The sequence below is a fragment of the Ambystoma mexicanum genome, chromosome 8 (assembly GCF_040938575.1).
Source record: "Ambystoma mexicanum isolate Mex_15411 chromosome 8, UKY_AmexF1_1, whole genome shotgun sequence".
Lineage (NCBI taxonomy): Eukaryota > Metazoa > Chordata > Amphibia > Caudata > Ambystomatidae > Ambystoma > Ambystoma mexicanum.
In genome coordinates this window covers 79,156,052-79,178,364 of record NC_090929.1, presented here as the reverse complement: position 1 = coordinate 79,178,364, position 22,313 = coordinate 79,156,052, and the positions used below count along the sequence as shown (strand labels likewise).

Here is a 22,313-nt window from a genome sequence, read left to right as displayed (position 1 = left end):
CGCCACCCTGCCTGAAAGGTATCTTCCCAGACATGGTGACCCCCGGAGTGGAAAGCCGAAATAACAGGGAAAAATAAACCACTCAACAGGGGTTGCAGCGATCTTCCTGGGATCCATAGTGATACCAGATGGACTGATTACAAACTCCAAATATTGACTAGAGGTACAACGAAATTGGCACTTTTCAGCTTTGGCCAGTAGGTGGTTATACCCTAGTCGCTTTAGTACACTTCTGACATGCTCTTGGTGTTCTTCCAGTATGTCATCTGACACATGACAGTGACATGTTGGAATAGCATGTCCGAAAAGACCCGGTCCATAAACTGCTGGAAAACAGAGGGTGCATTAATTAGTGCAAACAGCATTAAAAGGTATTCAGAGTCAGAAGGGCCGTACGAAATGTCGTTTTCCACTCATCTCCGGCTCTTATTCGTATGAGATGGTACGCCCCTCGTAGTTCCAATTTAGTAAACAGTACAGAACCTTGTAATACCTCCAAAATGTCTGCAATTAATGGTTATTTGTCTTTCCTTGTTACCTAGTTTAATCCTTGGTAATCGAGGCAGGGATGCAGTTCTGTGGACTCCTGTTTTTGGTACAAAAAAAAGAGATGCACCTGCTGGAGACTTGGAGGGTCGAAGCAAGCCATTTTTTCGATTAGAGTCAAGGTATTCACCTAATGCAGTCTTTTCAGGTGTGGAAAGAATAAACATTCTGCCAGAAGCTATGATGGCATTAGGCAAGGTATCTATGCCGCAATCATCGGGGCGATGAGATGGAAGTGGGTCCAAAAACTCATCAAAGTCCTGGTCTTCCGTCAGTACCTGTTTGACATAAGAAAGAGACACAGTCTGGTTGTTCTGGACTTCATTTTGATCTTGAAGGCAGTGATTCCTACAAAACTCTGAACCAAGAATAGGGGTCCCAGCTGCCCAGTTTATAAACGGATTGTGTTTGTGTAGCCAGGGCATGCCTAGAACCACTAGATAGTGGGCAGCTTTTATGATGTCAAAACAAATCACTTCTTTATGATGATTGGTCAGTAGAGTAACTGGATTGGTTTGCTCAGTGATGAGGACAGAGGTCTACCACCAATCCCTTCCACTGTTTTAATCTGAGACTTGTTGTCGCAGGGAATCCTGACGTGTTCTGCCCGAGCACAGTCTAAAATGAGACCCATTGCTCCACAATCCACTAATGCTTGAACTGTAATGGGTTCCAACTTCTGCTCCCTCAGGATGACCTGCAAAACCTCTAAAGCAGTCTTCGGTGGGGGTTCATTGAGTAGGGAAGAGGTGGTGCTGCAGTTGCTCTTGTGATCCTGAGCTCCTTTTAGGAATGGGAGCTGGTGAGTCCCGAGCCCGGGCGGGCATAGGGCCAATTGGACAGTTCCTTACCATATGGTTAGGAGAGGTCGCAATATAAAGAAAGACCCTGCTCAACTCTGTGAGCTCTCTCTTCCGGGGTCAAAGGGCTACAAAGTGATCCCAGGTGCATAGGTTCCGGTTCAGCCGAAGCTGTAGTTCCAGAGCTGGGAGATGGAATATTCAAAGCAGGTCTTTGGGAGGGACTGCGACGTCGTCTCTTTTCTGCCTTCCTTTCTTGAATACGAATATCAATTTGCATAGATAAGTTGAGAAGAGCCTGGAAAGTGTCAGGTTGAGCTTCCGTGGCTAACCCGTCCTTTATTTCCTCATTGAGAACGCACTTGAATAGTGTGCAGCAGGCATCAGGAGACCAGTCAGCTTCTTTTGCTAGTTGTTTAAACCTAGTGACATAGGTTAGCATATCTTGTAATCCCGGCTGAAAATCTAGTAGTTGCTCCTGAGCCGTATAGACCATGACAGGGCGCTTAAACATGGCTCTAAAGTATCCGAGGAAGGCTGCATAGTCATCCAGTAAAAGGTCTCCAGCTGTAACCAGAGGTGTTGCCCCGGTTAGTGCATTGCCATACAAATGAGAAACAATAAAGCCCACTTTAGCTCTTTCAGGCATAAAGAAATGTGGTTAGAAAGTAAAGTGAATCAGACAGGACTCCAAAATTGGACAATGTTTCTGTGGAGAACCGACATATTTCTCTAAAGCTGTAAGGATAGCTCAGGGGCAACGCGTTCGTCTTGGAAGCAAGACGGCACAGAGCAACACAGGTTTGATCCCCGGGTCTGCGCTTAGAAACCTTTGGGTATTAAGCGCGTTATAAATAACCCATTACATAATTTATTTATTTTGCCTTTTTAAAGCGCTCACACAGCCCGCGGGCATCGAGGCACTGTTACAGGAATTGTTTATTTTAGTTGCCTAATTGTGTTTTTTTTTGTCTTAGTTGCATATTTATAACGCGCTTAAATACCCAGAGGTTTCTAAGCGCAGACCCGGGGATCGAACCTGTGTTGCTTCTTGTCGTGTTGCTTCCAAGGTGAGCACATTGCCTCTGAGGTATCCTCCCGGGACAATTACATTACAATGCCAGATTTTCCTCGGCAAGGACTTCTCTGGCCAGAACCATCTGGCGCAGTGCCATGTTCTCTGCCTTTAGGTTTTGCACCTCGGTGCTTAGTTCCTGTAGGCCTCTTAACAGGTCCTGCACGGGATCCATCTTCTCAAGTTTTGTGGTGTGCGGGTGTCTCAAACTGCCAGATTCAAGGGGAAGGCTCACCTGAGGCTTCTTTTGCGGCGTGACTCTCCGGACGCCACCCTGCCTGAAAGATATCTTCCCCGGGCTGGGTGACCTCCGGAGTGGAAAGCCAAAATAACAGGGAAAAATAACCTCCCCAAGAGGGGTGGAACAAAAAACCCTGTTGGACGTAAAGTTTAGCCAGAAGCAGGAGTTCTGCACTTCTCAGTAGTCAATGTAATGGAAGAAACTGAATTCTCAAATGGGACTTCAGAGAGGAGTACAGTAACTTCAAAAAATAAATAATAGAAGGGTTCCAATGAAACAACAAAAGGACAACCCAAGTAGGCAGACAGGAGGAAACCAGGAGCTCCAAAACAGGAAGGAATAAATAAGGCTGGAAGGAATAGCAGAACGAAAAATAATGGAAGCCATGAGGAAAAAGGGCCCAAAATATTGGAAATGACTGACTGAGCGCACATTAGATTACAGAGCATTGACATGCAAGGTGCAGTGCCTGTCGGCATTGCTTATGCCATGCTGCCGGAAGCAGGAGCAGCGTTCGGGTACTGCTAGGAAACAACTAGAGCGCATAGAACACTCTCTCATGGTCTTGGGCGGCGCCATGTTGGAAGAAAAAATGGCGCTGGCCACATGTGGCATCATTCTCCATAATGACCACGGCCTAAAGCACATGACACCAACTCCTGCAAACAAACAAACGTGTCACGTGTGCTCTAGCAACTTGAAGCATCTTTTGTGCTAGATATTACAAATAGAGATCACAGACCAAATAACCAGACAGACTCAAAGATTATGGCAATACACAACTTTATTCTCAGTTCATAAAGTAGGGAGACCTGACAAACATCGGACTGATGCTCGCACACTCACAGAGCAGCTTGATTACACAGAGGTCTTTATACCCCAATATGCATCATCTATGAGGTCCTACTACGCGGCAAAAATACAAAACCTATCACGGGGAAGGATTGGTAAAGGGATCATATCTACTTATAGAATATATAAGGATTAGTGCATCATTGGCTGCCCCTTATCTGTAGGGCACGCCTTGAACTACCTCTAAATACATATAGTACTGATTATGATATGATATGATAGGTTATTTATAACGCGCTTAATACCCAGAGGTTTCTAAGTGCGTACCGGGGGATCGAACCTGTGTTGCTCTGTGTCGTATTGCTTCCAAGGCGAGCATGTTGCCCCTTTGCTATCCTCCCGAGATTATAATGGACAAACTGTCAGTGGACCGGTCTATGCAACATTGTATGCGAGGTTGTCCCTCAAACCCACTGATTGGTTGGCATACTATCCCAACTTTGGACTTTCAACCCTTTCAGCAGCACGTAAGCGAAACGAAACTTAGGTTCCCATCAGACTACTCCCCATTTTCCTAATTAATCCTTCACCTTTAATCGTTAGGCCATAAGCCAAAGTCTTCCTTTTAAATTTGACCTTGTAGCCCGCTCACTGTCCTGGAGCATTCAGGGGAGTGTAAGCACACCACTATCTTTGTCTGAAGCTTAATGAATAGCCTTTGTTCGCGCCTCCGAAATCACGTGTTGGCAGACCACAAATGTGTCCATTTCGACCGTCTATTTTCTGCTATTTGATTTAATTATGCTGGATCCACTTGCTCCTCTTGGCCTCTGGAGACTTGCTCACTCCATCTCATATGAATTGTACACTTTTAATTGACCAGCAGCTGGCCCTTGCAGGTGTGTTCTTCTTCAATCTATGAGAATGTCCCAAATTCAAAGCTTATCCATGTCACTCCCTTTTGTGCTCTGTGCTTATTCCTTGACATAGCATCCTTTATTCTGGGCCAACCTTGACGCATTGTCGGCTCTGCACACAGAACTATTCTTCTACGTCTCCTGATCTTGCAGCCTTAGTCTGTTTCTGAGGCATCACCAAAGTCACCGGCAAGAGCACTGGTGACATCAAATCTCACATAGCAAATGGTGTTTACAACACGAACAGCGAGCTATGGTAAAAAGCCTGGTTATCACTGGTCCGGACCTCAGTTGGCAGCGCCATAGCTGTTGATATTACGCACAAGATTAATCCGGTTCCGAGTTGGTTTAGTACCCTGATGAAGTGCGGAGTGCGAAACTCCTTTGACGCGATGACTGAGGTCACGCTTATGTACCGAACATTGCAGTAAAGCACACATTGTTCTGCTTCTTCATTCAGTCCTACACACACCTGGCAACTCAGGACGGCCCCAAGGTGCACAGAAGAGACGTGTGGGCCCTGAGGGAGGAAAGAGGGAACACGTAACTGGAAGCTGCAAGCTGTGGCCTTCCGAGAGCTCCCCTCCCCCGGACATTTATGGTGTCTTTAAAGTGCATCTAATATTCCATATAGGCAAGCCCTGTAGTTAATAGCCAAGTACACTTTTGCGCTTGTTAAAGGTTTTGATTTATTGTACATATTACAACACCCTGAAAGGTGCTCCCCCGTGAGCGCCGAGGCTCCATTGTTGACATAACAGGTCACTGATTTTGTGAAATAGCTTCTTATGGGGGGTAGACCCCTAGGCCAAAGCTAAAACCCCTTTAATGTCACATGTGCGTTTACAAGCCTGTACACCTTTGAGATTTATGGCGAGAAGGAATGCGGGCAAGTGTAAATATATCTTTACATATCAATGATCTAGAGTATTTCCGGTTTCCCAAACCTCCCACAATGCACTGCTGTGAAACGGGTTGAAGCGGCTGCATAGCCTCACAGACAACAATCTACGTTTTCGACCGAGGAGTGCGGGATTATAAAAGGACAGTTTACGTTAAGTGTTGGTCACACAGTACACGCGATTTATACTATATACATAAGATGCACCCATTTTAGCATGTGCTTTGCATTCTGGGACTCGTAGTCCTGAGTTGAAAAAGTGAAAAGACCCTTTCAGATGCCAAGAAGAAGCACCGCATAAAGCGGGTCTAGTCTGGACACATTCAGTGGTGTGTGTAGTGTCAGAGCCTCTGAGCCCCTCCCCCAATGTCCAATAGCTGCACTCCCAGTCCATGCTGGGAGTGCACGGGGAGCCCGTTGCAGGGACCTGATTGTGTCCGGTGCTGCAGAGCGTGCAAACTCTGCTGTGCAGCAGCGGGGCACATGTGTAAGGCCCTGGTCATTGGTTTACCAAAAAACAAAGTAAGCAGCTTCACGGGCTACAAAAGAGAGCGAAACTCTAAAACTAATGCCTTGAACAAAGAGGACGGCGGGGTAACAAAACTGCCCGAAACCGCCATAAATCCGCCTGAGAGACAGGGGCAAAGAAAGCTGGCCCACATGGCCTGGGTACCCCACAGACACAAACACCCTTCCCCCGACCCCAGACAAGAGGCGCCACGAACAGTCAACAAATGCCGAGGGACCTGGGTGAGGGGCAGAGGAACGGAGCTGCAACACCTGGACTGCTTGCTCCCTGTGAACTACGACATCCGACCTCCCCTGGCCTCATAAATCATGACAATGCGTAATAAAGCGAGGACGGCACGCAATGCCCACGGAACCGTCGCGTTTCCCTCTATGCGAGGAGCCATGCTGCTTTTTGTTGCATTCTGGACCTTTTAGTTCGGAATTTAAAAAGGGAAGTGCACAACTTCAAGCCCCAGAATGCAACGAGTCTCAAGGAATCGATGGCCTACTCATGTCTATCATGGCAACACTTGAGGGCTCCCCACCAGGGCACGTCTCGTGCCCAGGGTTGGATAGGAGGGGGGGTTACGCTGCCTCAAGGGTGGGTTGTACAGGGGACGACCGAGTGTGAAGACACGCAAACTGCTGTAGCCCCCCACCCCCCACTTTTAGTCAATAGGAGGTGATGGGGCAGTAACTCTATTTATACTGTGGGGGTGGGGGAAGCTTCTAGGATTACACCATGGGGGCGAGGGGCCTTGCTATGATTACGCTGTGAGGGGAATTTCTATGATTACACTGTGGGGGGGGAGGCATCAGAAGTAGACACAGACAACTGAGGAATGTTTGAGCTAAAACCCTTTATTTAAAATCACAAAGCGGTTGGGCTAAGGCCCATCTTGCCCTATGCGAAGTGGGGGGGGGGGATTTCCCTAAGTTACTGAAACTAAGGATAGTCTGTGTCAGGAAGTCCAAAGCAAATGGTCGGCTGCATCCAAAACCTATACTTGCCCTCACATGTATATATTCAAACTGTGTAGGGATGTCAGCATCAAATGAAAAACAGTTCAAACAAAAGTTCTTCCAGCTCCGCTCTTGATTGGAAAGGGGTTCTCCGTTCCCCAGGAATCCAAATTGCTGACTTTCAACGACCAGAGGGCTCCCTTGCCCATGCTTTCAAGTTTCTCACTGTTTTCACAACAACGCAATTCCCCGGGAGTCTTCCCAGCTTTCAGGCTTTTTGGCTCTTTTATCAATATTGTAAAGTTCAACTCTTGGGTCTCACACTGTACCAGTTTCTCTTGATATTCAACCATAAACTTATAGATGAGTCAAGTGGCTTCTCTTTAGTGAGGTGTAGTCGGCCTGGGCGCAGTTGACAGTCCGACCATTACAGGTCACGCACCCGACCCACCGGATAGGCTTCTTTTCCACAGTTACACCACCACTGCTTCAGCTCAACAGTGCTATTGGATTTATATTCCTGGTCAACACTTTTTTGCCACTTTTCATTTTCTGGATTATCAACCTTCTCATAGGTTGGCCACCGTTTCAACTTTAAACTTGTACAGTTTCTCTCTTCCTCAGGGCTCTTGCCAATGCCTGTGTTTCTCAGCTTCTATAATTCACAGTTCTTTATATTAATTACCGGTGCTTGCTTGCTTTAGTTTCCATAATTCAAGGAACGCCTTTCTTTACTTCCCATTCATGTGGCATTCACTCGTTATTGCTCTCCTTTGGTTTGGTATTGAAAACTTCATTCATTCACATCAAAACAATGTAACTGCAGATTCCCAGTTCAATCTCCTGCTAGGATTATGCACCTTGCTCACGGGATTCTTATTCAATATAAAGTTTGCTGCTTTCCTTCCTTTCCGCTGCCTTCTCAATTTCCATACAGTTTGCTGTTCACAAACCACTCGGTTCATCAGGCTTTCACCTTATGGTTGTCATCAAACATCTGTGTTTTACATTCTGTCCGGCAATCCCATTACCTCTTGCTCACTTGCGAGAGATCCAACCTTCCTTCACAACGCGGCTCGCACCGCAGCGTCCCAGAGTCATTCAGCCTCACTTCACTCACTGGGTACGTTGTCTTCGTGTGCCCTTCTCCGCTGCGGTCGGCCTTTCGTAGCTGCTTCTGTTCCCGGGTCGGCAAACCCCTCCTCCAGGGACTCTGACACCTGTGGTTACCGGAGAGGGAGTCCTCTTGATTCCAGGAGGTCAGCAGCCTGGCCCTGCCAACGCAAACATTCCGACAATGCCAGGCACAATCTCCTTCCACTGCAACGGCTCTGCAGCACCTCAGCACTTCGGGTACTAGTCTCCCTGCCTTCACCTCCGACTTCTCCGTCTGCAAGCGCTCCACAGGCGATCTTGATCTCCTCACTAGCCTCACATGAGCGGGCCCTTTATTCCTCCCGTTTGGCTTCAGGTGCAGGCCATTCACATTGATTTCACAATGGTATTAGTAGTCCGCATTCCCCCTCGTCCCAGTACCAGAGTGGTGTTTGTGTATGTCTGAGTTAATAAAGGGTGAATGCAAGTTCCTATGTGGTCTCCTCCTCGTCTTAGTACCAGAGTGGTATACAATGGGGAAGGGGTTGGAAATATCCCATAAATGCCTGGGGGAGATTTGATTCCTGAAGAAAGGGAAATGGGGGCTACCGTGACTCAATCAAGGGTGCCTCATCCCCACTTGGGAAGTCTTGGCCTCCCATGCCATTCTCCCTTGCATATCCACCCCCAGGGTTAGGATACAAAAGGGACGTCCTTTCCCTGGTCACATGGGGGAGGATATTTTGAAGAAAGAAGTGAGGACGCCCTGTGGAGGCATCATGAAGTAGACACAGACAACAGATTCAAAATTGGATCTCAACAGCTTTATTATCTTAAAAATCAGGAGGGAGTAAGGCCTAACTTGCCCTACTAAGGTAGGATTTCCCTATCTAACGAAAACTAGGGATAGTCTGTGTCAGGAAGTCCAAAGTAAATGGAGGTCTGTATCCAAAACCTATACTTGCCCTCACAACTAACTGCATACAATGTGTAGGGATGCCAGCATCAAATGAATAGTGTTCAAAAGAAAGTCCAGAGCTTCTTTCAGCTCTTGGCTTATGATCAGCTCCCCCCTCCCCAAGTTCAGAACAGTTCACAAGGTATCGGGGTTCCCTTCCCCAGGGGTTCCAATCTTCCAGCTTTCCAGAACAACACAATTCCTTTGGACGCTTGCCTGCTCTTCTGACATCATTACTTTTCACCGGTTCACAAAGGTAGATCTGGTTCGTGACCTCAAAATCGCATAGATCTTGTTGCAAAACACAAGCTTCTTTATGGATACTTTTGTTAACTTTTTCCATAAAGGGGCCACTCGGTCTAGGTGCAGTTGTCAGGCACATGGTCCACTCATCACAAGGCACACAACCGATAAACCCTTCTTGTCTGCTTTTCATCAAAAATTGTCCACTGCTTTCCTTTAACAGTGAAGCGTGTCTCTTTCATCAGTGTCACACTCTTTTAACACTTCACCATGGCTTAGTTGGCCACCATGCACTTGGTAACACTTTCTGCACTCTTCTGCCTCTTGCCCATGCAGGTTTCCTCTTAACCTGCAGCTACTTGAACTCTCTTCAATTTGGATCATACTTTGTTTCTTCTCACATACCCTTCTTGGTATTCTCTTGGCTTTGCCAATACTTGTAGTTTCAACAATTAATTGAATTGTATCTGCTACGTGCACCACCTTGCTTTCACTCCGTTCACAAGTGCACATAACTTGCTTTTGCTCTGTGCAGCATTCAAAGGTGTTTACAATGTATTTCAATTCATTCAATATTCAAAAGTACTTGTTTTAGCCTTCAAAAGTACTTCTATCAACTTTCTGTCAGTTGGATATTCAAAAGCCCTTGTTCCGCCATTCAAAAGTGCTTCGGACAATTTTCTGTTCATTCGATATTCAAAAGCCATTGTTTCTCGTTCCCGGAGCGCCCCAGTATCAGTGATTCCCTGTATACAGCAGCTCCCTTTGTTTTCGTTCCACTCCCTGCTCTGCTTTCCGGCTTCCCGACAGCTCCGCTCTCACTCATGGAGACCACAGAGTGCACCGCTCGCTCTCCTGGTGACTTGCGGTGGTTGGAGTGAAACGGCACCCTGCAGTTCCTGCTTCATGCACCCGACAATCAGGGCAGCAGAACTTCCAGACCCTCTTGCAGCCAGCCTTGGCCTCGATGTTCCTCTTTCCTGCCCGGCCCGGCTCCTGTGCCTTCACCTCCAGCTCATGCTCCCGCCCCTGCCTCGGTTCTCTTCCGTTTCGTGCAACTAGCATTTTTATACCTATTGGGATTGTTAAATGACCGCCGGTGTGGGTCCTCCAGTCCAATTGCCTGGCTATGGCAAAACCCATTAGCTGGACATGCCTGGTTGTTCCATACGAAATCCTCCATAACCCTCTTCATCGGCTCAGTACCAGAGTGGTGTTTGGGACTGTCTGAATTAAAGGAAGTGTGCATAACTCTGTGTTGTTTCCTCCTCGTCTTGGTACTTGACTGATATGTGTCTGCATTAACAATATAAGGCTGATATATGCTTATCTCACCCAAATGAGGATATGTCATCCTAGTTGGCTTCTTCTTCGTCCCATTGTTGACGTGATGTTTCTGAGGGACATTTTGGAGGGGAGAAAATGGAAAGGGCTGACAGTAGCCTACAAAGGCTTGAGGGATTAGAGAGTTCTTTGTGAAATGGGAAATGGGGATACCATCGCTCAACTAAGGACGTCCTCTGCCCACTCCCCCAAGTTCTCTCCACCCAGGTGACTCTCCCTCACATATCCACTCACAGGGGCGGAATCCAAAAGCGATGGCCTTTCCCTGGCCACCTGAAACGGGGATTCACGGGGGAAAAGAAGTAAGGATGCCCTCAGGTTCCTCACAGCCCTCAGATTCCTCACAGGGGTCCGCTCTATGAAGACACTGTGGGGGTCAGGGGATCTTTCTATGGAGACACCATGGGGGGTCTTTCTATGATTACACAGTGGGGGTGATGGGTCTTTCTATGATTACTGTGACGAATCAAGGGACTTTGTCTCTTCTCCCCAGGGGGAAGCCCCCCCCCGTGAGGCTAGGGAGGCGATCCTGCTCTGCAACACCCTCCCTAGCGGTTGAGGCAAGTGGGACCTCACAGGCAGAGACTCCCCCTTTGGCTATGCTAGCTAATGCTAGTGCGAGTTGGGGTACAAAGCTTCGAAGAGCCAAAGGCTGGGAATAAGTTGCGCTCCCGGGCCCTGCATTTGGGGGATGCAGGCCTTACTTTTTGCGCCTGTCCCCAGAACGGAGGCAGATTTATCACTCGGATGACAGACAAAAGCCGACGAGGCCTGCCATTCCCTGGTCCAACACCTTTGCATCAACACAAGCCTGCCTCCCTCTTTGCTGGCAGTCAGACAGTGGAATAACAAAGAGCAGCTTTAGGCTCATTCACAGGGTCTGGCTAAACATTTGCCAGTGCTTGTGGGGACCCATTTCAATATGACTGAGCCCCCCCTTGCCTGCAGTTAGGAGGGGTGGACACAGTCTGTGGCACCCTTGAGTTGCTTAAATAAGAGTGGTTACAAAGCAATGCCCTGTAATCTCACGGGGCAAGCAGCCAGAGGGGAGCTGAAACACTAAACTGCCACTGGAAAGTTAGTAATTGCTCTGTCAGCACGGTGCTAACGCAAGTGAAACCAGAGTAAAAGGCAAAGAGGTGTAAGCACTGCTGGATGCCATCAAAGGCAGTCTGTAACCTGCTGCCTAGCGCACATTCAAAGTCTTCAGTCAAGGCAGTGGTCTTCAAACTAGGGGGCCGGAAGGATGTCTTGGGGGGGGGGGGAAAGACGCTTTAAGAAAGGATTAAGATGAATGTTTTTAATATAAAAACGGATCAAGGTGACTGTTTTTAATAGAAACATAAGCAGTAGAAAATCTGCTTATGTTTTAAAGAGCCTGGGCCCCTCTGGACATCCTTTGGACCCCCCAAGGGGGACCAACGCCTGGTAAGGGTGGGCTCAGTAACATTTTTTTTTACTAGGGAGGGGGGAGGCTCGGTATGAACATCTTTGAATACCACTGTGTTAAGGGGAGAGCAGCCAGAAAAGGACAGCCTGTAAAGTGCACACAAGGCAAAGTGCACATGTATGCCATGAAAGAAATATGTTGCTGTGTAGTAAGACTGCCAAAATAGGGGCAGCTGTGTGGGCCCTCACTCCCTGAGGCTCTTGAACACATACACAGCACAACAAATTCACAACACTGTGGATGTTAGGCATACCAGCCACCGAGATGTTCTAATTGGTCTTCTGGACTTGGCCAGCAAAAGATATGCAGAACCCTAATGTGCACAATATGGATTGACATGATCAGAAGCGACATCACAGTCAATAACATTGCAAGCAGTGACATCAGTCTCCAGTACACTTGGACACCATTGGTAAAGACATTATAAGAAGTTTTCACGTCTAAGCCAAGGGAATAATGTGCAGTGCAATTTATAAATATTCACAATTATTAATATGCAACAACTATATCGTTTAGTAAACCATGAAGGTTTTTCTTCATAGCAAAAATTGCAAACTAAATCAATTCTAGCGACACCCAATATCAGCTGATCAAGCAAAGTGAGATTAAATCATTTTAGCCTGGATCACACATTTTGTTAAAGTGGTGAAATCAGTATTTGCACTTAGGCTGTGATTTAAGCACCTGACTATATATCTTCCCAGTGATAGGTCATATAAATATTTTTGAAGGTTTGGGTTTCCAAAAACAAAATAATTTGTTGATCTATCAATGCCTTGAAAAGTACACTAATCACATTTTCATAGAACTGGGTCAAGCCAAAAGACATGCATAGCTTTTTTTCACCACCCTGAATACACGATTGCAGTAGCAGCCTGCAAAGGAAGGTGGTCCTAAAAACAACATCATTTGGTTTTAATAAAGGTATTCACAGTGAAGGAGAATTCAATATAAGGTAATCTGCTTTAGCCATTATTTTACACAGCATGCAGCGTTATACGCCCCTCCCACTTATTACCATCCACCAATCACACCTTTCAAGGGACAATAGTCCTTTCCCAGACTCCCCTGTGTCTGGATCATCAGCCTCTGATCGGTTTATTGAAATGAGGTTGACACAAAGCCGAAACGGGGTGTTGGTGGAGCGTGCAGCCACTTATCTAAGAGGCTACATTTTAATTGTTTACTGGTTTCATGTATCTATTGGAGCTGTGACTGCGTATAGGTGGGCTGCTAGGGCAAGCACCTGCCCACCTCGCATCACAAATATGCTCCCTTTTTATTCCGTTCCCTCCTGCTTCCTTTTCTCCCATACAGCAGTCTTTTTGTCCTCCTTTTTTCCTTACTAGCAATTTCCTCTCCAATATCCCACTCCTTCCTGCTCTTTGTTAATACCATGTCATCCTCTGTTCTTGCCTCATTCCCTTAATCCTCCTCTCGCCTTTCCTTCCTCCATTTCTGCCAAAGGTTGTGTGTTATAAGGATCCTGCTCTCGACCTCATTTTGCTGCTATTCGCATACTTGCCTGCCTTGCTTCACTCAATGTTTCCCTCCCTCGTTTACCCACGTCACACCAGGTGCCTTTACATTGCTGCCCCTCCACTACCCTTTCCTCACTCACTTGCCTCCCTTCTCTCCCTTTCTCCTGCCCTCCCTCTTCATTTCTCCCCGACTCTTTAGACCTCCATTATTCCCCATTCTCCTTACACCCCTGAACCCCTGCTCGCTATTTCCCCTCCCTTTAATCCTCTTTACCCGGTATTACCCCTCACTCTTGTCCCTCGTTCACTATTGTCCTATTCTCCTGCCTTTGTTCATTCTCTGTACCCATTCACCCTTTTACCCTGACCTGGCTCCATTCAGTCTACTGCCGTCCCCCACTCTCTATCTCTCCCTCCCGTTTCTGCCCTCCTTCCTTCCCCACTCTCCTGCCCCATCAGTGTTCATGTCACCCGCCCCTTCTCTACTCTTCTCCCTCACTATCCTGCGCTTCTTTCCTCTCCAATCCCATTCACTGCCCTGTAGAGGGCGCTGTGGAGCTTGAGGAGACATGGGGTGGTGGGATGGAGGCACAAGCAGCACCCACAAAAAAGGTAACCCCTGTTATAGTTTGAGATTAAAAGGTGAACTCCTTTAAGTCTGTGATGTTGAGTGACATTTCAGGTGTGGGGAGTAAGAGCACGGGGAAATGCACACAAGGGTCCTGCTGCTGTAGGAATCACCCCGCGATAGCACCCCCTGTAATGCCCCCCCATTGCCCATGTTATTGCCCATTGCCTTGAACCCTATCATTTCCAACGTTAGCCTCCTGCGCGATCTATCAATATTACGACCATTGACAGCAAAACCTGGCGAGGGGCCCAGCTGTCTCTAGCTGGAGTCAGACCCCTAAACACAACAAAAAAATTTTTTAAAACACAACTTAAAAAAATTAGGATTTGTCCCATGACCCGCCCACCCGGGCCCTCTGTCATTTCTGCCCACGGGCCCCTTTGCCTTAAATCTGCCACTGCACCGGAATGTGGTTTCTGGGTCCCCAGAGTTGGATGCATGCTCCAGGAACCCCTTGTGTGTTTCGGGTGCAGCTCAGCCGTGTTCTGGTGCTTTCCAGGCGTGTCTGGCAGAGCTGCACTCTGTGCAGTCGGTTTGTTTTGGGAGCCTGCGGGTCTTTTTTATTTTTTTTATCGGCTCCAAGTCGTAGCCTGGGTAGCTCCAGGCCGCGTTTTGCGTGTCTCCGCTACTCTCTCCCAGACGGGATCCATCTCTCCTCCACTGTCAACACTGGTGACATCAGAGGCCTGTGGGGGCGGGACCGGCCCCAGTGAATGGGGAGCCCGGAGCTGGGGCTGGCAGAGCCGAGCGAGCTGCGGGGAGAGGAGGCTGGCGCTGCTGCTGCTGACTCCCGGGACTGCTGCACCGACCCACTGCTGCACGCCTTTCTGTAACCCCACCGACTCGGCCACCCCTCAAACCTGCTGCTGCAATTCCTGCCTGCTGCACCCCTCTGCATCTTGGAAGGCTGCGGCCGGGGGACCCCCTGGAATCTGCCGATTGCGCCCGGATCTGTTGCCCCTGGACGTCTTTCTCCGCCGCGCCGCTTTCCTGCGCTTGTGGGGTGGGGTCTTCGTTGCCGAGGACCCTCGTTAGCCCCCGCCACCTCGCAGCCCCTGGACCGGCAGAGGGGAACCCGATGGCGCTGCCCGGGTGAGGATGCCCAGGCCCGTCCATGGTGCACTACACGCCCCCCACCCGGCTCTGCCATGACCCCCAGGGCAGCCCCCGGAAGATGTTCGAGGGCACGCGCCGGATGAGGAGCCTGTGGGACGGGGTGCGGCTGGAGGTGGACGCGGGGGGCCCCGTGGTGCTGAGCAGTTTCACGCAGCTGGACCCGGACCTGCCCTCCCTGGAGGTAAGTGGCCACCCCACGAAACCTACAGCGGCACGAAACCTACAGCGCCCCCCCCCCCCAGGATAGTGTGTGGTGGGGAACCCGAACGCCACTGATGTTGCCTGGTGGGGTTCAGGGCGCCTGCCTGGTGGTTTTCTGCGCAGTCCTGTTCCTTCTGTGGTTGGCTAAAAAGCCCCCCCTGCCCCCCCAGCCCTCTATATTGTGCCCTGTAACGGTGGGTCTGGGCATTCTCACCGGGGACACCAGCTTATTCGTGTTTAGTTTAAAATACCTTAAAACATAAGAGGTTGTGTCTGGGGTATAAAACGGAATACTCATTTTAATGTATTAATTTACCTAGGGAGGGGGCTCTCCTCTCCTCATTATCGCTGCCAACAAAAACACCCCATCGCCCCAGATCAAAGTGTGTGTTTTTATGTTTTGGTGCCCTATAGGTATATGGTTCAGTGTTTAGTTAAGAAATGCCATTTCCTAATCACGTACAGAGCGCGCTGCGTCCTTATTTCATCCGTCTCAGAAGGTGAAAGGCTGAGCACAGCCAGATGTGTGCAGCAGGCTCAACTCAACAGTTTATTTTTCTGGCTGAAGTAGGGGGCGGGGAGGGCTCTTTGGGTGGGTGAGTCGGTATGTAAGCAAAGTCGGGTTGGTGTGGGAGAGGGGGGGCGCTGTAATGGGAACCATGTGTGATGCTTTCCCCTGCACCGCAGACCGCATGCGAAGATGCTGCACCCCCTCGCCCCCCCCCCCCCCCGTGCTGCCAGAGTGAGATTCGTATGTCTGTTTGTGGGGCTGTGTGTGAGGTTTTGTGTAGGGCTCGCAGCCGCCGAACCTTTCACACCTAGAAGATGGGGGACACAGGGGGGCGTGGGAGGCAGAGATTTACTGTAGCGTTTGGAAATAACTAAGGGGGGGAGCAGCCAAGGGGTGCAGCCATGGCATTCAATTTCAAGGCTATCCTTCCGAGGATATTGTGAGGGGGAGTTCCTGTTGAGGAGGGACGGATTCCCTGTAAATGAGTTTGGCTGCTGTGGTTCCATGCCTCCACCTCCCGTCAGTGATGCTTAATCATTTATTTGTGTTTGTTTGTGTTGTTCTGTTGTGTCCCACTTGTTTACACGCTCGTAACCTGGCTCGCCTCTCGGTCCCGCCTTTGCGCTATTATTGCACAGGCGGCCTTTTGGGGGGAACGTGTTTATTGTTCAACGTCTTTTTTGATTGAAATTGACATCCCTGCCTTTAAAATAAATACAAGGGTAAAGGGCTGAGTAGCCTTGCTTGGATTTCACCGTTGGCCTACAGGTCCATTCTCCGCAACAGTCGCTTAACTTGCTGAGCTATGCCAGCTTTTTAGTGCTTTTAGGACTTGTCGGAGCTTTTTCAATATATAGAAATAATAAACTTTCTATAATCGGATCTAGCCAGAGTTGAGCCCTGTATTTGGTAACATGGTCATGGCCGGTAAAGGTAGCCCAGTGCGTTCAGCGCTTGCTGTCCAGACCTGTATACCGTCTGCAGGACGTAGGTTTGAATACTGGCAAAGCCAACTCAGCCTTTCATCCTGTTATGGTCTATAAATAAGTATCAACTTCGATTGGATAATAATAGTTCTGTGTAGATGTTGTGTGTACAGTATTTCGGCAAATGCGATATATAATTAACATATTTATGATTTGGCTTATAGCGCCTGGAAGTGCTGCGCCATACGGGATTCATTCATTCAGTGCTTCGCACATAATTTACTAGAGCCCTTGACTGCTGGTCATGCTCGTAGGGTCCGCTTTGACGCGGGTGTCTCTTCCATATACAGAATACTGTGCTGGAACTTAAACCCCTCTTGTTCCGGCCCAATTCCTCCCCTGGGGACAAATCAAGAGGATGGGGAGTGTGCTGGGGGGGGGGGGGGGTCTAAGCTGCAGAGCCCCTGCTGGGCGTGTCATGGCTGGCTGGTGTTTGCACCTGTGACCAATCCCTTTAGTAAAATAAGGCACTGTCTGTCTGCTTCCAGGCCGACCTGCGCTCAACCAATCGCGGCCCTGATTAACGCCTGCCCATGATTTGACAAGATCACTCATGACGTGAACACGCTACGTCTTATGTAAGGGACGGCAGCCTGGATTTTCCCCATGTTAATGGGTTATACGGAGAACCGCCTCCAGTGTGGCCTCGAGGCGCTTTCTTGTCGGTCTGTCTAACTGCGTGCCAGTGTTGTGGGTGTGAAATCTATTAGGCGCCCCCTCTATCGCCCCACTGTAAACGTCCGTGCCCCTTCTCTATTTCACCGGCGATGCGTAACCCGCGGACTGTAGGTCTAACCATTGGTGGGGGGAGGCGCAGAAGCGCTACAATACCTTCTGTGGGCCGAGGTCTGTGTTTGTTTTTTCTGGCAGGGTGGCAGCTGCGACCAGTGGTCTCTGCCCTGGAGAGGTGGGTAGTTTTGGGGGTGTTCACCTTCGCTCTGCTCTTTAGAAAGCAGAGTGTCAAAGGGAGGACTGGCCTCGCCTCTAGTAACTTCGTGGGGCCTTGAGCTAAAGAGACAGAGATGAGAAAAGCTCGCTCGAGACCTCCGTTTGAACTCTGCCCCCCACCCCCCTACGCAGTGTCACTGACTTTCTCACCCCCCCACGAACTTTCACCTGTGATGTGATAGCACCGTCTAGCATCAGAGCTGTGTGTGCAGCTCGCCCCCACTACCTATGAACTTTCACCTGTGATGTGATAGCACCGTCTAGCATCAGAGTTGTGTGTGCAGCTCGCCCCCACTAGCTATGACCTTTCACCTGTGATACGATAGCAGCGTCTAGCAACATAGCTATGTCTCCACTTCTTGATGGGCCTATCGGCTCGCCCCCACGACCTATGTTTGACCTCTCACCTGGGAGGGAGCAAAGGTATGTTCATTATCTGTGTGTGCCTCCAGCCCCCCACCCCTTCTCTCCCTGCTTCTTCTCCATACAGTGGGCAAACAAACGTCGCCCCCCCCCCCCGACTATGTGGACTTGGTGTTATGGTCCAGCTATGTGGGCAGCGCCTAGTTTTCCGGAGCCCACTTCCAGAATACATGGGCGGGGGACCGATTTGCACAGGATCATACAATGTGGTCAGGTTGTCATGCTGCGATTAGAAATTACGCCTCATGGCGGGACTCCGTCGCTGGGCATGGGCGTACACCCCTCCCACTACGGGGTGTCGTTTATACCCAGGCGCACCCCATGAACTTGGGGGTCTATCTCGGTTAACTTGCCATTTCACAGGTCCCTGGTCTCCGCTCTGTCTACACTGTGGTTGCTGCCTGGAGATGTTGTGCACAGCGGCGCCTCCCCGATCGATAATGGGTTTTGTCTGTGTTTCTGCGGCCCCCTCTAGTTCCTGCTCTGCCCGTCCGGTGTCCCGAAAGCACGTTGTGCTCTGTGGGACATGGCTTGGGCGGTCTGGAATAGGGCCCTTGACTTGGGAGGGGTCGGATCACCCAACACTTGAATAGAGCCCTTGGCCCTCGTAGTTAAAAATGTGCCATGTTCATGGACATTGTGGTCAGAACTGAGGTGCACTGGCAGAGCTGCAGGAGGTACTGGGGTAGATGGCAATGAGTCGGGAATGGGAGGTCATGATGGGGGTGCCCGCAGGGGGTCCAGGGCTGACATACTGAAACACTCTGCAGGCCTGGGTTGAGGTGCATTGGTAGAGCTGCATGAAGAGCCAGTTCAAAGATACCCAGGCAGCCTGCTGCTGGTTAGGAGTTGAGGTGCTTTGGCAGATGGGCATGGCTTCCAGTCCTTAGACACTGGTGTTCTCGTTTCAGGATGCCATGGCAGAAGTCTGTGCGAGCTCTGCTTTAGTGCCCTGCTGGAGGGAGCACTGGTGGAACAGTTTGTGGGGTCTCTGAGCTTGGGCCGTGTTCAGTTGTGTGTAGGGTGCAGTGTACCCCTGAGGCTGTGGTGTGGGGGTACTTGGCATGGAGGTAAGGCTGCCTGCTTTTATGTGAGGGTTGTTCTGGTTCATGGCATCGCAGCATTGCGGGGGCGGGGGTGGGGGTGGCGGATCAGTGGTGCCCCTGCCCTGGGATCACGTTGATTTGTTTTGCCCGGACCACTGAGGGTGGTAGTGGCAGCCCTCGGTCATGGAATCGGGTGTGAGGTGGTTGGGTAGCCCTGGTATTCAGTGGTCGGGGGTGGGGGGGTGGGGGCGGGAGGGGAGTCTTCGTACTATTGAGTATGGTTTCTGTATGGTGTGCCCCTCCTGGTGTTGGGGGTTCTGGGTGCCCTGGTGCATGGGTACTCTGGATGACAGGCAACTGTGAGCCAGCCTTGGCACAGGAGTGTTCTAGGCCATGGGGGTGAGGCTGTTTGCCAGGCTTGGTACAGGGTTACTCGTGGGGTGGTTCATTTGCTAGCCTAACCTCTGGGACATGGTGGCAGGGGTGGGGGGCTTGGCAGTCTTGGTACATGACTAGTCTGGCCCATTGTTTGCCAACCTTGGGACAGGGAAGCTCTGATTCATTGGTGAGTTGGTGGTGGCGAAGGAGAGTTTCTCTGTTGTGGTGTGAGGTCTTGGGTTTTGTGGGGTCCTGGGTTGCGGTCGCTTGCCAGCCTGGGTACAGAAAACTCTGCTTCATGGGGTGAAGTTGCTGGCCAGCCCTAGTGTTGGGAGGTTCTCTGGGTTAAGGGGTTGGCAGGTTCTCTGGGTTATGGGGTGGTGAAGTTGCTGGCCAGCCCTGGTGTTGGGAGGTTCTCTGGGTTATGGGGTGGTGACGTTGCTGGCCAGCCCTGGTGTTGGGAGGTTCTCTGGGTTATGGGGTGGTGAAGTTGCTGGCCAGCCCTGGTGTTGGGAGGTTCTCTGGGTTATGGGGTGGTGACGTTGCTGGCCAGCCCTAGTGTTGGGAGGTTCTCTGGGTTATGGGGTGGTGACGTTGCTGGCCAGCCCTGGTGTTGGGAGGTTCTCTGGGTTATGGGGTGGTGAAGTTGCTGGCCAGCCCTAGTTTTGGGAGGTTCTCTGGGTTATGGGGTGGTGACGTTGCTGGCCAGCCCTAGTGTTGGGAGGTTCTCTGGGTTATGGGGTGGTGACGTTGCTGGCCAGCCCTAGTGTTGGGAGGTTCTCTGGGTTATGGGGTGGGGTTGTGAAGTTGCTTGGTCATCGTGTGGGGTATGCAGACACCATGGCTGCATGGGCAAGCCATACAGGTGCGTCATGGTGGCAGAGTTTGAAATTGAGATTCGATAAGTAGGAGCCAAAGTCGGCTCCTTGGTGTTGGCATCGTCCACAGGGGAACCAAGAGCTGCCAGAAATGCTCCTTTAACTGTTTGTCCAGTTTGTATGAACCATTGTGTTTAGCTGTGTTCTAATTCTCTTTTTTTAAATTAATATCCCCAAAGTTAATGTCACATTTACATGTTTGGAAGACCCCAGTTAGCCTAGGAGCCAGAAGTGCCTGCCGGTAGCTGTTGGTTTCAAGCTCACCAGGCTCTACCATGCTAGAAGCAGGGGCTACATAGCCCCCACCTCCCCTCTGTTTCGAAGCCTGTGGTGAGGGGTTCTTGCCCAGAACCTTGATGCTGTGGCATCGCACTGGCAGGTCTGTGGGCATCATTGCTGGAATGGCTGCAGTGTGTGGGCCTTGGCTGGCTTGTGATGTGGCCTCCTCGGAGCCTTGATGCTGTGGCATCGCACTGGCATGTCTGTGGGCATCATTGCTGGAATGGCTGCAGTGTGTGGGCCTTGGCTGGCTTCTGATGTGGCCTGCTCTAGACCTGCTCCGTTGGGCTGGCAGGGCGGTGCCCTCCTCCCACCCCGCCCAGGACAGCTGCCGATGGCGGGGATTCAGAGTACTGTGCTGGCCCCTGTCAGCTGTGGTGACCGCAACGTGCCCAGCCCGCCGAGAATGCAGCACTCCACGTGCCTAGCTCCTCGAGGGAGAGGCCTGGGCACAGACTGGGATGTTCTAGGCCACTACGTGGGGGGATTGGCGCACAGCCCCCAACCCAGGCTTGGTGCCCATCTCACGGTGGGTGCCCTCGACTGACTTCCCTCTGCCTCGCACTCCACCGCTCCCAAAGTGGAAAGTGCTAGCGCCATTGCATGGAGAACATTCCAGAAGCACCAGCTCTAATGCTATGGACCAGTGACAAAGTGAAGCGGTTCTGGCGTGACGTCACTGAAATAATTCGCCTCACCCTTGGCTTTACGGGTGAGGTGCACTCTTGACCGTGATGGGATCCAAGAATACGAGGGAGGAGTTGAGGGGTGCCCTCTAACAGCAGTCCCGCGAAATGCCCACCGCTTGTTGCCATATGAAGAGGTGTGATCACACTTCTTAGACTGGTGTGTAATATACCAAGCACTCTGGCCTGGTGAACCCCCCCCCCCCCCTTGCCCCACTCACCGCGTTCTTTTCTTTTAGAACTGTCTCTGAAGTTGCCCCTTTTCTGCAAATTGTCTGGAAATTTGCCCTGGAACTGGCCTCGTACCCAATCTCGAAGAAGCCCATCTGTTGGGTACACAAGCACTTGACTAATTGGAATAGCACAGCCCTGCTTTCCTGGCTCACGTGTTCCTTCTGCGTTCTTATCCCCGCCCCCAACAGCGTGTTGGAATTTTGTCTACATCGAAGACCTCGCATTCTAGCTGGAAGTGCTCCCCCTTGTGTTTTTTGGTCAGCTGGCTTCTATATTTACAGCTCACTTGCGGCACCATTCGGGCCTTTTCATTTCGAGCCATCACTCAAATGGTGGTCAACGGGTGTTTCGCACCCCAGGCCCTTTCTCAGGGCCGAATGATTGGATTCTTCTAAACAACATTGTTTCGGTGGTAATCCACGTCTAAAGGAAATTAGAAACGGTTAATTATTGAATGCTTATAACTGAGACCATCTACCTCTTGAATTTTTTTCTGCATCTTTTTTGTTCATTTCTATATTAAAAAAAGGGCCTGGTGTTTGCTGCGATTTAAAAATATCGATTTGCTGCGATTTTATAAATATCGAAATAAATAATGCATGGTACAACATTTATTGTAAATGTATCTGCTCTGTAGCACCAGAAATGATTAGCTTGTTTAATCTACTGGAGTTCCTTCT

General features: G+C 50.0%; 1 protein-coding gene across 6 annotated transcripts in view; it reads left to right on the top strand.

The window, feature by feature from the left end:
- RALGDS (ral guanine nucleotide dissociation stimulator) overlaps positions 1–22,313 on the top strand; it is a 553,913-nt gene that overhangs the window by 449,268 nt on the left and 82,332 nt on the right. For 2 of the 6 annotated variants that reach the window (XM_069609324.1, XM_069609323.1), the window contains exon 1: positions 14,667–15,244. The exons of the other annotated variants lie outside the window; for them this stretch is intronic. In XM_069609324.1, coding sequence (XP_069465425.1) covers positions 15,062–15,244 — 183 coding nt within the window. In that variant the 5' untranslated portion in view covers positions 14,667–15,061. Of the gene's footprint in view, positions 1–14,666; positions 15,245–22,313 lie in introns of those variants that run through there. 6 annotated transcript variants of the gene reach the window in all.